At 50.4% G+C, this 18,148-nt stretch overlaps 1 protein-coding gene across 1 annotated transcript in view; it reads right to left on the minus strand.

Annotated features, from left to right (window-relative positions):
• The window catches only part of LOC123344863 (zinc finger protein RFP-like), a 38,356-nt gene that overhangs the window by 16,916 nt on the left and 3,292 nt on the right, over window positions 1-18,148 (minus strand). Inside the window, exons 2-6 of the mRNA XM_044981359.1 lie at window positions 12,290-12,916; window positions 4,956-5,051; window positions 4,131-4,361; window positions 2,641-2,663; window positions 1,808-1,923 (exon numbers count right to left, since the gene is read on the minus strand). Of these exons, the coding sequence (XP_044837294.1) occupies window positions 1,808-1,923; window positions 2,641-2,663; window positions 4,131-4,361; window positions 4,956-5,051; window positions 12,290-12,706 (883 nt within the window). The 5' untranslated portion in view covers window positions 12,707-12,916. The remainder of the gene's footprint in view (window positions 1-1,807; window positions 1,924-2,640; window positions 2,664-4,130; window positions 4,362-4,955; window positions 5,052-12,289; window positions 12,917-18,148) is intronic.

The following is an 18,148-nucleotide window of genomic DNA, read 5'->3' on the forward strand; positions in this document are numbered from 1 at the left end:
CACTTGGGTCCCTTTGACACTAACGGGATGTTCAGAGTTTGTGAAATCCTGGCTCTAATTGTGAGCTGTTGGGTCTGTTTACTCAGCGTCTCCACAGAGAGGAGCATGATGGGGCCTCGTCATCCATAAGCAGAAATAGGAATAATAATAAAATCATTTTACCCATGTGGACATTGAGGCGGAGGAAGGCTGGCTCCATGGACCAGATTCACCCTTGTACCCACAAAAGGAGAGAGGGGAGGGGCCATTTGTCACTCCACTATTCAGTGCCTGCAGGGGCCGGTGCAGACCTTGGCACAAGCAGAGAAAGTTCTGAAGCCAGCCCGAGCTACATCCCTGTGACAATGGCCCCTGTGTGTTTAGGCCACTGTGCAGAGTGTCTGAGGCCCAGCTTTACATGGCCCATGGCCCTCTATCCCTCATCCACCCCCCTCCCTCTTCCACCTGCCCTCACCACCCCACCCCATTTCCAGCCCTCTCAGGAACACGCCTTGTGCCTGCAGCTGCTGGGGAGGAGGCACAAGAGGTGCCTGTGCTGGAGGGATCCCTGATCATGGGGGAGGGGCTTTCTCCTTCCCTATAGCCCATTTGGCCCAAATTAGCTGCAAACGGGACCACAACTCAGTGATGGGCTGGATCCGCCTTTGAGAAATGTGCCCCATGGCTGGTGATGGGGCAGAAGACGGGGAGGGCTCTGAGCTGTAGAGAGTTCTTTGCCACGTGTCTGGCTGTTGGGTCTTGCCAAAATGCTCGGTATCCAACTGACCATCATATCTGGGGTGGGGAAGGAATTTCCCCCCAAGTCAGATTGACAGAGAGCCTGGGGATTTTTTTCCTTCCTTCCTCTGCAGCCTGGGGCACGGGTCAGTTGCAGTTTTAAACTAGAGTACCTATTTGGTTTCTGGGCTCTGTAACTTGTGTAGTGGGGCAGTTACCCCCCTCCTGGGATAAAAGGAGGTAAAAGGTGAAAGGCAGCTGAGGTCAGCTGGTTGGGGAGGCAGCCACAGCTGGGGCCACACAAAGTTAGGTCACAGCTGGCCCTGATCAAAGGGGTGGAAGCTAGGCAGGCAAGAGTCTCACTGCAGGGCTGCCTGGGAGCACAAGGTACCATACACAGAGCAGGGCTGGGGCGGGGCAGGCAGAGCTGGGGAGCTCTGGCCTGGCAAGTCCCCAGGCTGAAGCCTTGTTAAGGGCCAGGGATGGTACTAGGGTTAGAAAGGCAGTAGATCCAACCCCTTTGCTAATGATGAGTGGACATTGCGGACTGCAGGCTGCCCCAGAGAAAGGGGGCTAGATGACTGGCAGTAACCACTGAGGGACGGTGGGTATAGAGGGTTGGGATGCCCCTGGGAGAGGAGACCCAGAGTGTGGGGGTAGTGCTGTGGGCAGAACCCCAAGCTAAGGGGCACTGGGGTCCAGGAGGGACATGGGAGGGCCTGAGGCAGGAGAGACGCTGGCCAGCAGTGGGCGCCCTGGAGCGGGAAAGCTAATTCCCTCACTAACCAGCAGGAGGCGCCACACTGCTGAGTGCTCAACCAGTTACACTTGAAGTTTTAAAATCATGATTTAAGGACTTCAGTAACTTGGCCAGAGGTTAGGGGTCAATTGCAGGAGTGGGTGGGTGAGATTCTGTGGCTTGCAATGTGCAGGTGGTCAGACTGGATGATCATGATGGTCCCTTCTGGCCTTAAAGTCTTTGAATCATTTCTTAATTTAACAGCATCATCTAAGTGTGAACCAATTGATCAGCACCATTCTCTTCTCAGAGGCTCATCCCAATTTCCATTCCTAGATCCCTTCTAGGTACCTTTGAACTTCCCCAGAATCTCCATTAGCACAATCGTTTTCTGGGAGAAACCACTGACTCGCTCTTCCAATTTAGGAGAAATCTCCCCTGGCTGCTGGAACTTCCCCTTCTCACACCTGGAGGGAAACAATTTCACGTGATTATATTTTACTGTGTGACTCATTATAAGTTCTGGCTAGTGAGTCGCTGCTCTAATGGCCCAGGAGTTAGAATTCCTCAACTTCTCCCAGCCTCAGAGCAGGTGCAACACAACCCAGGGCCAAGCAACCTTCCCTTCAAAGGTCATTAATATTCTTCAACTCTTGTCTGGAGAGACCAGCTTTGGGGACAAAAGGGGAATTGAGTCTCCATGGCCAATTCGCTCCTTGGCCTCCACGCTCTGAGGGACAGGAGGTTCCCAGGTGAAGTGCTGTAGAAATCTGCCTCTAGGAACTAGACTGAGACACCAACTACCCCTTCCCCAGCTCATTCCTCACAGGTCTCCAAACAGCCCTCAGATAGGGAAAGGCTCTTGAAAACTATTGCCCTGGGCTGAATAGTGACCAGGACCCAGCAGTGACAGGCCCATAGTCCATCCTCACAATCCTGAGGCAGCCAGTCCCCCAGGGATGTGACATCTCTACAAAATACTTGAGGTCTGTCCTTCCCAGTGACTGGAGAACTCCAGAGTCTTCTGTACAAGAGTGAGCACCCCAGGATGGAGTTGATCAGAGAGATTTGTATCCAACACGTGATCTCCCCACACATTTTGCTGTAGAGCCCTGGGGAGATGCGGTGCTACCCTCATCATCAAGCTCTTTCCCAGCATTGTGGAATGAGAGGGAGCCACATACCTGCTCAAGGTGGTTCTGACATCCTAGAGGAAAGAGAGACAAAAGAATTTCAGTCCTCTCTGACACACACGCACAGGGGATCCCAGGGAAGGGATTTAGGACGTATGGGGGAAGAGACCCTGCCCTGGCCCCAGGGCCACTGATTCCCTGAGCTAATGGGGCTTTTCCATCTTTCATATACCTGTGACTCTGCTAAGAATAATACTCAGATGTCAGCAATGCACGTGCTGAGTTACACTGAGATCTCCGACTGCTGGACTCCAGTGCTTATGATTCAGCAGCCCGCTCCTCCCTCTGTGGGGGTCTGGCATGTTTCTAATGATGAGTGCTGGTTTCCAATTGTCCCTGGGGGTGCTCAACCCCATGCCCCACCTCCACTCCAAACCTTTCCCCAATGCCACACCCCAACCCAACTCTTCCCACTCCCACTCAACCTCCACACTGTCTCTTCCTCACCTCCTCTTGTGAGCTGCCATAAATATAAAGGAAAGAGTCACATAAAATACCTCCTTGCAGCTGTACTGAATCGCTTTACCTCTAAGGGGTTAAGAAGCTCAGATAACCTGGTTGGCTCCTGACCAGAAGGACTGATAAGGAAAGAAGCTACTTTCAAATCTGGTGGGTTGGGGGAGGTTTTGTTTGGGCTCTGTTTCTTTGTTCCCTTTCCTGATAGAGAGATAGACCAAGCAGGGACAACATCTCCTGAAAACCTACCTGAAATGATCCATCTAAGATTACAAAAATTCTAACTAAGGCAAGGAAATGCGTTAGGTTATTTTTTGTTTTAGCTTGTGAATTTTCCCTATGCGAAGAGGTAGTTTTATTCCTGTTTTTGTAACTGTGAAACTGAGTCCAGAGGGGAGTCCTCTGTGTTTTAAGTCTTTTTATTACCCTGTAAAGTTACCTTCCATCCTGATTTTGCAGGTGTGATTCTTGTACTTTTTTCTTTATAATAAAGTTCTTCTTTTAAGGACCTGATTGATTTTAGTGGCCTAAAGATAAGGATCTGGTCTGTACTTACATTAAAGGCAATTGGTTGATATATTATTCTCAAGCCTCACCAGGAAATGGGGTGAAGGCACTTGGGGGGATATTTTGGGAGGACAAGTGACCCATCTCTGAATTTTTGTTTAAAATCAGTTGGTGGTGGTGGCAGCAATACCGTCCAAGGACAAGGAAAGGAATTTAGGCCTTGGGGAAGGTTTTAACCTAAGCTGAAGGAATATGAGATTAGGGGTCTTTCATGTGGGTCCCCACATCTGTCCCCCAGAGTTCAAAGCGGGGAGGGAATCCTAACATGAGCACACTCCCTCCCTGCTCCTTCCCCTCCCTCCCAGGATCTCCTGCACACAGTGGAACAGCTGATTGCAGCAGGCAGATGATGCTGGAAGAAGGGAGAGGAGTTGATCGGCAGGGCTGATGGTGGGTAGCACTGAGGGGGAGAGCTGGCTGTCCTGGAGCACCCACCTATGTTTCTCAATCAGTCTCACCTGTAGGAATTCACTCGCTGGCTTCCGACACTTCCCCTCCATCTCATTGATCAGCTCACTGAGACGGGAAACGTGCTCGGAGAATTTACTGACATTTTCATTCTGGATCCTCACAATCTCCTTGTCCAGCTTCTCCAGCTGGGCCAGCAGGAGTCGCTCTTGTTCCTCCAGGAACTGCTGCAGTTGCTGAAATTCAGACACAATCTTCTGCCTCTCGATTTGTGTTTGTTTCTGTATGAAATAGGGCAAGGGTTGGTCAGGGACATGGGTGGAGCCCAGGGTCCTTTCATGGAGCGCTGAGTGTGCAGGAGGGTGATTTTCTGTGAAAATCCTAAAATTTCTGACATTTGACTCTACCCTGTGGGTACTAGGCAGGGGATTCTCTCACACCTTCCCCTTTGGCCCCGGTATCCCCCTGAAAGGGAAGTTTCTCTGTCGGTCATGGTCAGCATCTTCTGTTATTTATGGAGTGTAGAAATTCAGACCCAGAGCAGCAGGAGGCAGGACACAGCACTACACTGACAGAGATGTCAGGGGAGTTAAAAGAAACAAAGGTTTTAAAAATGCACAAAATGTCTAGACTCAGTGGACAGCACTTCGCAGGGACATTCAATTCACTTGGGGGGATTTCTGGGTAAGCCACAAAGGCTACTCATCAATTGAAAGAGAAGCTTAGGGCTCGTCTACACATGAATCAAACCCAACAATCCATGGTCATGGAGAAACACACACATAAGCCCATGTTCACCAAGGCCACACAGGAGTCTGCCACCAAATAGACCTCCCACTACCAGTCCCTGCTGGTTCATAACAACAGGCACCTACCAGATACTCCCGGCTATTCCCCTCTCCAGTCGCTTTCAATCCCAGCAGCTTTTCTCTCTCTTCCCTCAGAGTCTTCAAATGGGCCTGGATTCTTTCCTGAAGAAACAGAAATGATTTGGGTGTTTTCATCTGGATAGTTGAGAGGTGCTTGGAAGTGGGTGTTTTTCCACCCAAAACCCAAGATGACTGTGGTTCTAATCGCTTTGTGACATCAGGGCCACCAAGGAGATCAAACCTCATTAATAGAGACTGGGAGCGTGTCACATTCAGACTCATTACCAATTCCGGTTCAGTGTTTTTAGTAATTAGAGATTTCAATGATACCCAAGCTTTACTGGTATTTGTGAATTGATTAGTGGTACAGAGCATAACAGGGCACTGGAGTTACATGGGGGTGAATCAATAAACCTGTTTTGTAGAAGGTTTAATGAACGAAGTGATAGAATTCCTCGAAGCCACCCGGGTTTCACCCTTGAAGCCCTGGGGACTGCACTGGTTTAAACACCAGGGCAAACCCCATGAGATGTCGGGAGGCAATTCGTCTGGTTTGAAGCTGCGCAATCCCAGTCTTGTGGAGCATGCTCCCTGTCCGGTAGGGACTCGGCACTGAATGTGGCTTTGTCCGGTGCAAAAGGGAGAGGAGGAGACGGAGGATGCAGGAGGACACCCATGAGGTTGGGAGTGGCACCTTCATGCAAAATGATGCAGGCAGGTGGCACACTGAAAAAAGCAGTGGTGGGGCCCACACAGGGTGACTGATACTGGTGAGGACCGGCCCATGAAGGCAGGTGTGGGCATGTCCGATGTTCTGGGGATGCCTCAGTGACCACCCTAATTAGACATGATGCAGATTTGTATAAAGAATGGCTTTGGGTTTCCCCTACTACTGTCCTAAAGCCTTTCCGTGGTGATGCTCCCTGGGCAGATGCCCCACTGTCCCATTCCCTGGTAAAGATCCCGGAAGCAGTGCATTCTGGGAGATTTCAAAAGGCTGCCTGGTGGGACTCATGCAGGGGTTTCAAACTCAAATGACCATGAGGGCCACATGAGGACTAGTACATTGGCCTGAGGGCCGCATTACTGACACCTCGTCCCGCCGCCCTCGCCCCGCCCTCACTCCACCCCTTCCCTGCCCCCATTCCAACCCCTTCCCCGAAATCCCCACCCCAACTCTGCCCCCTCCCTGCCCCCAGGGGGTGCAGGAGGGGTGTGGGGTGAGGAAGGGGCTCAGGGCAGGGAGTTGGGGTGGGGGGTGCAGGAGGGATGAAGGGTGCAGCAAGGGGCTCAGGGCAGGGGGCCAGGGTGCAGGGTACAGCAGGGGGTCGGGGTGTGGCAGGAGGTTCAGGGCAGTGAGTTGAGGTGCGGGAGGGATGCGGCAGGGGGCTCAGGGCAATGGGTTGGGGTGTGGGGTGCAGCAGGGGGTCAGGGCAGGGAGTTGGGGTGCAGGAGGGGTGTGGCAGGGGGTCGGGGTGCAGGATGCGGCAAGGGGCTCAGGGCAGGAGGTTCGACTGCAGGAGCAGTTCGGGGGGCAGGCTCTGTCCCAGCGTGCACCGGGGGAAGGGCAGGCTCTGCCTGCCCTGCCCCTGCGCCGCTCCGGGAAGCCGCTGGAACGTGCGGGAGCAGGGGCATGGGGTTTGTGTGTTGCTGTTGCTTCAGGCACTGCCCCCAGCATCTCCCATTGGCTGGGAACGGGGAACCGCAGCCAATGGGATCTGCTGGGGGTGGTGCCTGAAGCAACAGCAACACACACACCCCTGCGCCTCTGCTCCCCCAGGTTCCGTCCACTTCCCGGAGCAGCGCCGGGGCAGAGCCGGCCGACAGGAAGGGAACCTGCCCTGACCCTGGTGCGCGTGGGGCTGGAGCCGCTCTAGATAAACACTTGGGGGAGGCCGCGAGGAGCTCGCAGGCCACAGAAAATAACCTCGCAGGCGCGTGTTTGAGACCCTGGACTAATGGAACCACTTTGGCTGGTCCTTGCCCACGTACACAACAGAGCGGGTCAGACTGGCACCGGTCAGCTCCAGCCTGGGGTTAGTTTTGCTACAACCCAGTGTAATCGCAGTGGTACTTGGCATGGACCTGAGCTGTCTGGAGCCCTTTTGTGTGCAGACTGAAGGTGCTCGGGGTCCCACACAGTGTTTAGCCCAGTGATCTCCTCTAGTGCAGGCCGGCAGCATCTGAGTTTAACCCCTCGTGGAGCAACACGGGAGTTCAGAATCCCAGTGAGAAACCGTCTCTCCCTGGTGGGCCTGGGACCTTTATCAAGGCGTCTCTCCCACCTAACGGGGACACTACATCACTGGGTGGGGCTGATGCTAAGATGGCAGCATGGCAAAGTGGTTTGGGCCTTGGCCAGGGTCTAAGGACATCTGGGTTCTATGCTAAGCTCTGTCACTGACATGCCGGGTGACTGTGTGCAACTTTGCTGCCCTGCTTTGTGCCTCAGTTTCCCTTCCCACCTTTTGTCTAGCTAGACCAGTGATCACCTACCAGTCAATTGCAATTGATTAGTAGATCCTGGAGATTCTCCCAGTCGATCGTGATCTCCGGCAGCGCAGGCAGGCTCCCTGACTGCCCCAGCCGTGCGGCACTCCCAGAAGGGGCCATCATGCCCCCACAGCCTGGAGTGAGGGCAGGGTTCTCTTCATGGGGCTCCTGCCTGCAAGCACCACCCCCGCAGCTCCTATTGGCTGGAAATGGGGAACTGTGGACAATGGGAGCTGCGGGAGTGGTTCTTGCAGAGAGGGGCAGCGCGCGTAGCCACACCCCCCCACCCCCCCAAGGGGCACATTGGCGCGTTCAAGGAGTGGCACAGGGTTGGGACAGGCAGGGAGCCTGCATTAGCCCCACTGCACTGCTGACCATGAGCCACCTGAGGTAAGTCAGTGTCGCCCAGCTAGAGCCAGCTTCCCAGACCCCCTCCTGCACCCCAACACTGCCCCAGGCTCAGCCCAGAGCCCCCTCCCAGATTGCAAACCCCTCGGCTCCAGCCCAGAGCCCGCACCCCCACCTGAATCCCAACCTCCTGCCACAGACCGGTGAAGGTGAGTGAGGGTGGGGGAGAGCAATGGAGGGGAGGGGTATGGAGTGAGCGGCGCTTCTGAGGGCTTGGCTACACTTACAATTTGCAGCGCTGGGAGTTACAGCGCTGGTCATGCAGCTGTGTAGGGCCAGCGCTGGAGTGTGGCCACACTGACAGCTACCAGCGCTGCAGTGTGGCCACACTTGCAGCACTTTCCAGCGCTGTATTGAGAGGTGCATTGTGGGCAGCTATCCCACAGAGCACCTCGTCCCATTTTGGCGCTGAGTATTGTAGGAAGGGGAAGGAAGTGTGCGGGTCATTCCGCTTCCTGTTTGCCAGCGCCCCGTGGTGCATCGCTTCACATCCCAGCATTCACTCTTTCCGGCAGCGTTTGGCGCCATTGTGAGTGTCTTTCTGTTACTCTCTGTGTGAATCGCGATTTCTGTGGCAAATGGAGCCCGATCTGCTGAGGACTCTGCTGATGAGTGTCACCAGCACAACACGTTTGGCAGTCGAGCTATTCCTTCAGCTCCAAAGTGACAGTGAGGAGTCCGACGATGATATCAATATGGATTTGCCTGCCGCGTGTGACACTACAGTGCTTGTGGCATTCACGGAAATGCTCAGCACCGTTGAACGCCGCTTTTGGGCTCGGGAAACAAGCACTGAGTGGTGGGATCACAACGTCATGGAAGTCTGGGATGACGAGCAGTGGCTGCAGAACTTTCGTATGAGAAAAGCCACTTTCATGGGACTGTGTGCTGAGCTCGCCCCCACTCTGCGGCGCAAGGACACAAGATTGAGAGCTGCCCTGACGGTGGAAAAGCGGGTGGCTATTGCAATCTGGAAGCTGGCAACTCCAGACAGCTACCGGTCGGTCGGGAACCAGTTTGGTGTGGGAAAGTCGACCGTGGGAATCGTTTTGATGCAAGTTTGCAAGGCAATTAATCGCATCCTGCTAAGAAAGACCGTGACTCTGGGGAGCGTGCAGGACATTGTGGATGGCTTTGCACAAATGGGTTTCCCTAACTGTGGAGGGGCGATAGATGGGACGCATATTCCTATTCTGGCCCCCCCCCCACCTGGCATCAGAGTACGTTAATCGTAAGGGGTATTTCTCTATGGTTCTCCAGGCGCTTGTGGATCACCGCGGGCGTTTCATTGACATTTACACAGGCTGGCCTGGAAAGGTGCATGATGCACGCATCTTTCGGAACAGTGGCCTGTTCAGGAAGATGCAGGCAGGGACTTTTTTCCCAGACAGGAAGATCACAGTAGGGGATGTCGAAATGCCCACTGTGATCCTTGGAGACCCCGCGTACCCGTTACTGCCTTGGCTCATGAAACCCTATACAGGGAAGCTTGACAGGAGCAAGGACCGGTTCAACTACAGGCTGAGCCGGTGCAGAATGACTGTGGAGTGTGCTTTTGGGCGTTTAAAAGCTCGCTGGAGATGTTTGTATGGGAAGCTAGACTTGGGGGAAAGCAGCATCCCCGCGGTTATAAGCGCTTGCTGTACCCTCCATAATATTTGTGAAGGGAAGGGTGAAACATTCAGTGAGGCATGGACCACCGAGGTTCAAGTCCTGGAGGCTGAATATGCACAGCCAGAGAGCAGGGCTAATAGAGAGGCCCAGCACAGGGCTACAAGGATTAGGGATGCCTTGAGGGAAGAATTTGAGGCTGAAAGCCAACAGTAATGTTTGCTGCCTTGCATGGGAGTGAATTGCACTGCTTACACTGTTATTCTATTATCCATAATAATAATATGATTTGCAGTGCCTCTTTCTTTACTGGGCTAAGGTATCTTTCACTATCTGCTATAATAAAGACTGTTTTCAAAGCCAAGAATTGTTTTATTGAAAAGAAAAAAACTTCCTTGACAGACAGACAGACACACAACATTTCATGAACACAAGAGGGCAGGGGTGTGGGTTGGTGAACTGTACAGTCACAAGTTTGCATATGCCCTGTCTGGATTGCTGTTTAATGAATCCTGCACTTCAGGGTTCATATACTGCATGGTGATGGGGGTTGAATGCAGAGGGTAAGGGTGGTGGTAGGTATCAGGGCTGGTTGGGGAACGTACAGGTGTTGGAGGCAGCTGGTGGTGGTAAGAACCTGGATGCTGGGGAAAGGTGGTTTGAGCTGACATTGGGGCACAAGGCACAAAGGACGGGGCGGGTGGGGGAGTAGCACGGTAGTGGTCTGCTTGCATGGCAACGAGTGACTCTATAGACTCCGCTTGGCGCTCCAGGATGCTTAGCAGCCGCTCCGTGCTTTTCCTCTTGGCCACTGCATTTCTCTTGCGGGTCCTGCTTTCTTTCTCTCGCCACTCCTTCAATTCTTTACTCTCTCGAGCAGACTGATTAAGAACAGTTTTCAGCATGTCCTCTTTGCTCTTTCGGGGATTTTTTCTCAAATTTTGAAGCCTCTGTGATGTTGAACATCTGGGCAGTCCAGTAGTCAAGGTCACTGTAGAAACAGAAATGACAACATTTAACACGGGCAGCATTGTATCCACTATCTCCAGACATGAATTGTTACACTGAGGGAGTTCTCACTTGCATTCTTTTCCCCACACGCATAACACAACAGAAGCCACGAAATGGTGAGTGAGGAGTGCTTACTTATATAGGGAGAAGTGGGGCTTGAGTGATAGAGGGGAGCTGGTTGCTTCGGGTAATCTGGAGTGCTAGAGGGGTTGAGTGAAGATGCAGATGCAGGGGTGATCTTATCTCCCTATCTCTTCACTAAAGAGTCTCCCAACATTTTTCACAGGACTTAATCCTGGAAGATGTTTCCCTACTGCGAGTCACTAGGGAACAGCGGGGGGCTCTTTTAGAGCAATGGGGATTCCGCCCGGGACCCTATGTGGCGTGCCTGTGTTCAGAAATGGTCCCCCCACCACTGGCAGAAGAGTGGCGCGGACGCGTCACCGTCACTGGGACAAGGGACACAGTGGCTCTGCCTATAAACCTGCGCAGGCATATTGCCCACGCTCTGGATGAAGCTTTTGCTGAGATAACTGAAGCAGATTACCGCGACGTGATAGACCACATCAACGGGCTATTCCACATCTAGAGGCTGGCATGCATGCATCCATAACCCCCCTTCCTCTCCAGAAACATTGCACCCAGAAAATAAAAGCCGCTTACCGGTAACCCGCTCCTCTGCTTGTCCTTCTGCAACTGCTGGCTGCTGCGATTGGGTACTTTCCTCCTGGCTTGAGAAGAGCTCCTGGCTGCATGCCTCCAGGGAATCTGCGGTTTCTTCCCCCATCCCAGGAGCTTCACTCGCGGTTTCCTCTCCCCCCCCCACCGCCTCCTCCGCCTCCTCCTCCTGTCCCCCAGCCTGCTCAGAAGTGTCCATCGTTATCCTGGGATTGGCAGTGGGGTCACCCCCAAGTATATCATCCATCTCCCTGTAAAAACGGCAGGTCGTGGGAGCAGCTCCGGATCGTCGATTGCCCTCTTGGGCTTTGTAATAGGCACTCCGCAGCTCTTTAACTTTCACCCTGCATTGTAGTGCGTCCCGATCATGGCCCCGATCCAGCATGGCCCTTGATATCTGCTCAAAGATATCGTAATTCCTACGGCCGGAGCGCAGCTGTGCCTGAACAGATGCCTCACCCCAAACACTGATGAGGTCCTGCAATTCACCAGTGCTCTATGCTGGGGCTCGTTTGCCGCGTGGAGGCATGGTTACCTGTAACCTGTAACTGATTAACTGATTGCACTCCACACCTGGCTGCAGCAAACAGGAAGGAGATTTTTAAATTTCCCGGGGCATTTAAAGGGCGGGTCACCTGAGGCAAGAGCAGTAGAGTGCAAACTGATGTGCAGAATGGCTGAACAGGAATTCTGGGATAACTCCTTATTCCCTGGAGGACAGGTAAAGCGCTGGTGAGTGTCCACACCTGCTGAGCAGCGCTGGATCACCAGCGCTGCACTCCTTATACCCCTGCCGGGATGGGTTTTCAGCCAGCGCTGCAACCAGGGAGTTGCAGCGCTGGTTGTGCCCTGCAAGTGTGGACGGGGTGTTGTTGCAGCGCTGGAAAGCCTCCACCAGCGCTGCAACTTGTAAGTGTAGCCAAGCCCTGAGAGTGGAGTAAATCCTGCTTTCAAGATTTAATATTTTGCCTTTATTGCCGCACTGCCAGATCATTAATTTTGTTATAGCATCTCCCCACACAATGAAGACTTTGCAGAGCTAAATGATGAGTAACATATGTGACTGGAAACTTTCAGTGAAATTAGCCTGTAATTAAAACCCAGAAGTTAACCCATTAAATTTGACAGCAATTCCCTACCTTGTACTCCTGGGCAGCCTCCTCGATGGGAACCACTGTGTGAGCGCGGTGAGCCCGGGATCTGTCGCACACCACACAGATGGGGGTTTGATCCTCTTCACAGAACAGTTTCAGAGCCTCCTGGTGTCTCTCACACACCCAGTCCCCTCCTGCTCCTTTTGCCGCCTGTAAACTCAACTGCTTGACGAGTACTAGGATATTTGCCAGCTGCCTGTTGGGCCTGAGGTTTCTCTGTTGCACAGTTTCTCTGCACTGAGGGCAGGAGGCGGCTGTATCGGTTCCCTCCCAGCACTGGGCGATGCAGGCTCGGCAGAAATTGTGCCCACACTCCAGACTGACAGGTTCTGTGAAATACTCCAGACAGATGGGACATGTCGCTTCTTCCTGGACACTTTCCACTGGGTTCTCTGCAGCCATGGCTCCCTCTGGGCAGTTTGTAACAGGCTTTGTTTCAAATTCCTGAATTCAAACTATGCCCCGCCTGCAGCAGCAAGGGGGTGTTTCCTTGCCTGAAAATGACTCCTGCTGTTTGCAGAGCAGGAAGGATCCAACCAATTTAATCCCTGGAGGCTTTAGTGTAAAAATGTACAATCACACCAGTGCCAGGTAACTTTCAGTGAAATTAGCCTGTAATTAAAACCCCAAAGGGCTCCGGTCCTGCAATCAGCCCCTGAGCTGGTGGGGAGGGTCACTGAGGCATCCCCCTGTGAGGCTGAACCTGGAGGAGCAGGAGCTGGGTGTCTAAGGAGTGATAGTCAGGCTGGGCAGAACTATTTTGTTATAATATATAATTTTGACAGATGTTTATTTTAATCAATTTTTATATTTATGGATTTAAACTTTCACAGCTGCACGACAATCTGGGTTTTAAGCATTTCATTGCAATTAAAATGTTCACAGTTGTCGGAAATTATGGGGGGATCAGACAATATTTTGGTCAGACCAGAACTATTTAATGACACTGGACACTGAAAGTCAAAATGTTGAAGCTTTAGAACTGTTAAAATTGTGAGCAGGTAAATCTCCTCCCTCCCCCAGCAGCTCCCCCAGGGCAGTAACTCAATTCCTCCCCCACCACCACACGGACCGAGGCTGAAAGTCCATCTGATGGCAGCTCAGGGGCCTGTGGAATGTGCTGGGAGCTCAGACTGGGCCCTAATGGGGCAGGTGCCCCTGTAACGCAACCACTCCCAGCAAGGCCCTGCCCCCATTTTCTCCCTGTATGTTAGTCCAGGCAGAGAGACCAGGGACTGCAGGGAGACCAAGCTCCTGTCCCCCAGGTGAGGGCTGGAGCCCAACAGCCGAGGGCAGCGGGTGTGCGGGGAGCTCGCACTAGGGGCCTGCAGGGTACCTGGTGTGGGATAAACAGAGACCTCTCAGGCCACTTGCCCATTGCGGCTGCAGGAGGGGATGTGGGTGTTGGTGCCATTAGGCATATCCCTAGATAACTTAGGAGGGTAGAAAAACACAGTGTTAATGAAGCTTTTCTGTACCAGGCCTGAAATGGACCAAAGTTATTTTATGCTGGTCTAAGAGTCCCTTTATGTTAAACTCTAGTTGAATTCCTAAGTCAGCATTTAGAATGGAATGTGTAACTGCTCCTTATCAGTGGAACACGAACAGCAGAAGATAGTAAATAGGGGCCCTACTTGTGTTTAGTTTAGGAAAAGGAGAGACAAGGTAATAAATTCAGAAGTAAACCAAGGTAACAGCCTTGAAAAGTTACAAGATGAATTGTTTGCTGTCAAGGATGATTTAATCTGTTTGATGTAATTGTTAACTATACAAAGTGCCTATTATATGGGAGGGGACTAGAAGGGAGAAGGGGGGTGAGTGGGCAATGGGGGGTAATGAGAATGCCTTGTTGAAATCATGTATAAGAAGGGACACACAGCTTGTATCTCTGTGTGCAGGATTTGAGGTTGTAAATACCTCCCTGGCACCTTACTTGAGCTCAAATAAACTTTTTCTGCATTCTCCACCCTGGTGTGATAATTAGTGCGACGCACACCGGGCAACGAACCACTGTTTGCTGCCTCAGGCCTTTTTTGGGCCGGCAACAGTCTTGGCGTCCCTGGGTGGGCTCGAGGCAAAATTGTGCCTTGCCCGGACTCCTCCAATGGCCGGTGGACGACAGTCACAGCCGATGCCAGCGCGCACCGGTGCTTTTACCGGGGGCCTCGGCAGGGACGTGTCAGACCGACCTTGGAAGGCACAACGGTGCAACGCACTCAGATAGTGGAGAAGCAGCTGCGGGCGACGGTGGGGAACCGGTCCTGTGGAAAAGGTAGGAACAGTTCAGTGCTGTTAACCTTTTGTTTGCCTGTTAAGACCTGGGGACGCCCAGTGTCTTCCCATAGGTATGGGGCAGGGATAGAGTACAGGCAGGGCACGGTGTATGCCCCCAGAATGCATTCTAGCAAATTGGAAAGTGTTTGGTTTGGATCCAATGATTAAGGGTAAATTAAAAAGGTTCTGTACAGTAGACTGGCCTCAATATCAACTAGAGAGCCAGGAAAGGTGGCCACCAGAAGGATCACTTAATTACAACATGATCCTTCAATTACTTTTGTTTTGTTAGCGAATGGGTAGCTTTTGAAACTGTTTGTATAGAGAGCTCTTGTAAAAATCCCCCATCATATGCCCCAGAGCTGCACTGGGAGGAGGATTGTCCGTGGGAATAATGGTCTTGGTGTGTGTGTGTGTGTGTGTATACCTGTGTGAGTGTCTGTTACTGGAAGACGCCCAGATTAACCTGTGAAGCAAATGCTAATGATCAGGACTAGTCTAACGCAAGCCCAGTAATTAGTGGATCTTTAGGAGATCCGACCCACGGTGGGCTGACTCAGCCTGGCATCGTCCGGCGAGGAAGCTGCCTGGGTCTAGGAATGTGTGAACCCATCTTCCCTCCCCCCCCTGTAGGGAGAGATTCTTAGTTTATGAGCCGCTAGCGCGGACAGGGCCCCCCTCTTTGTGTGTGTAAGTGGAAAATGGGGGAAGGGACAGTCTAAACATTCTACCTCACCCCCTAAGGGTACCCCAGCATAGTACATGTACGTACATTATGGTCCTGAAACCTGCAGGTATTTAGAGAATTGGAATCTTTACACGCGTGAAAATCCATCTAAACAATGTCCATTAGAAGGTATCTTCAATCTAGATAAGATCATATATCTTAGAGGAGCTTTTAATTACCAAAGGAAAAGCCTCTGACACAGTGTGAGCAATTCGTCTAGGAATGGGTTAATTTGAAACTCAGCTAAGCCCAGAGATAAGGAGAGCTGCTCTGTGTATTAGGTCAGACTATGTTAAGTACAAAAGAAAAAAACTGCTTTTAGCCCCAGCTGGCTGTGGGAAAATATAGACAGAGGTAAATTAAAGGTAATATAAGTTACAGAACTGAGATTGCATTTGCAAAGCTTAACTGTTCAGTGAGATTTAACAGTCTTTGCAATCCCAGTGTTGGTATGGCTTGGTGACCTGAATCTCTGAAAGAGACACTGCAGGAGATTCCAGGGTGTAAAAGAACAGCTCTCCCAAGAGTGGAAGCATGTTGGAAATATTGGATAAGCTGTATACAGAATAATCTCCCGTCCACCTATTCCCCTTCTCTGAATGTTATATACAGACATGGTCAGTCTGGATATGTGTGAGTATTAAAGTGGCTTAAGGCTTGGGGAAGCTTTGGGGTTTGGTTATATGGTGTGTTTTGTCCTCCCCCAACGTCCTGCAATAGATAAATTGGTTACAGTTTGGTGAGTAATTGAGAATGGGGGAGCCCTATAGAATTTACACCATTTATATGTTTTACCTTTGTTATGTTGAGTTTCTTTTGTTTGGTACTATTGGTGTTATATGTTGAGGATTGCATGATTAAAGATGAGCCTACTCTCAGCTGCAGTAAGTCTGAGAACTGGAAAGGGGTTCTACCCCCAGTTGCAGCAGGACTGGGCAATAGAGTAGTTGGAGAAAAAGAACAAATATGTACTTGATAACTAGAATTGAGCAATTAAGAGCATAGATCATGACCCAGACAGCAACTCAAACCTGCGCTCAGGGCAAGTTGCAGGCTTTGAGACAGGATTTCCAGTTAGAAAAGGAAGCCCTGGCTAAGCAAGTACCAGTCCTTCAGGGACTTGCCAAAATTTAACTATTTGTGCTCAGCATACACCGTAATAGCAGTGTGTTTGCTACAAAGGGAAATTAAATGATTAAACACCAGTGGGCCATGTGTTTTGCCCAGGTGGCAAGCCTCATAAGGGAGGACTCGGGTAGTCTTGTGAGTTAAAATGTTTTATGGAAAAAGACCAGAAGGGTGGGGGCTAATTGAGAAACCAACCCCCCCTTAGTTAAAACTGGCAGTGGAGCAAATTGGTGTCTAGGGAAAGAACGGTTCAGCTAGAAAAGAAGGATCGGGCCCAGGCAGGCAAGCAACAGACGGAGAGATTGGAAAACGGGTTGGAAACTTTTGAGGGTCTAGTAGAAGAAAGGAGTACATAGGTATAAACATGGGGATTTCAAATACCCAGGAGGATACTTGTAATAGTGATTTAAGGCAGTGTGAAAAGTTAACTCCATAGTTGCTGGAGGGAACAGCAGTTGAACTTTGTAAAAATGCTAAAGAGAAAAATTCTTGGTGTCTTTGAAATGTTTGTAAATAAATTCAGGCAAAGAAATTATTAGATTGCAATCATTTGGTTATGACCCATTTAGTTGAATTATCTAAAAAATGTATATAGTGCTATGTAATTGAAATCTTATTAGGTTCTAAAGGCACTATAAGTGATGATGTTTTCTTTCAGTGTTTAAAAGCAGGAGTTAAAAGTAAAGAGCAAGTCAGGAAGCATCTGTATTGATGCAAGTTATCTAACTGATAAAGTAGAAGTCACTGAGACCTAAGCTGCCTATGAAATATATATATATGAAAATATGGGGTAATTCCCCTGTTTTGCCTGAAATCAACTAAGGTACTTGTATATTTTCAGTGATGATTGATTGCCCAGAAAGGGTAGACTTCTGTTTTTGTCTTTCAGATAATCAGAGAAAACTGATGCTAGCTGAACAGCATTCAACATACCATGCCTTTGATGGCACAGTAAAAATTATGTTTTGTGTTTTATGTTCTGTCTTGTGGCCAAAATTATTTTGTTTATGGGATAGTCTGGATTGGAATACAGATACTTGTTTTGTTCAACTTGGAATACAAAGTGCTTGGATAAATTGGGAAAAATGTGATATACTAAAGTCTAATACATCTCCTTAAGTAAGAGAAAGAGAAACTTTATTGGCCAAATCTTTTAATTGAAAATTGTTAGTAAAACTTGCATACTAATAGTTTTTGGAAGCAAGGATATGGAAAGTTAACCCACTCCCCATATTGTATTTGAATCCTTCTGGCTATCTCAGATTTCTAGCCAGAGGGCTGGGGATGGTGGGAAACTATTGGACTAGAGGCTCTATGAAATAAACTCGTTAAAGTGGGTGTGCTTGTCCTAACTTGTTGTCCCAAAGCTCTGGAAAAAGTTATTTTAGTAAAAGGATAGATGTGACAAACTTTAAATAATAAGACTAATGTACTGTATAAAGGCAATGTATATGTGTTCATTGTTAGAAAAAGATGTATAAGTGAAGGCTAAGTTTCCTTTGTAGGTTAAAAGAGGCCAAACAGGACAAAGGAAGAAGAACGAGTTAACTGAGGAAAAATAGCTAACATGCTGAGTTTAAAGATAGGGCATTAGCCCCATTTCAGGACACTGCTCTCAGCTAAGACTTAGCTAACAACCAAGACAAGGGGGGCTTAATTAAATGTGCCCACACAGCTGTAGAGTCTGCAAATCGTTGACAGGCACTCATGAAATG

Source organism: Mauremys mutica, chromosome 12, assembly GCF_020497125.1.
Source record: "Mauremys mutica isolate MM-2020 ecotype Southern chromosome 12, ASM2049712v1, whole genome shotgun sequence".
Lineage (NCBI taxonomy): Eukaryota > Metazoa > Chordata > Testudines > Geoemydidae > Mauremys > Mauremys mutica.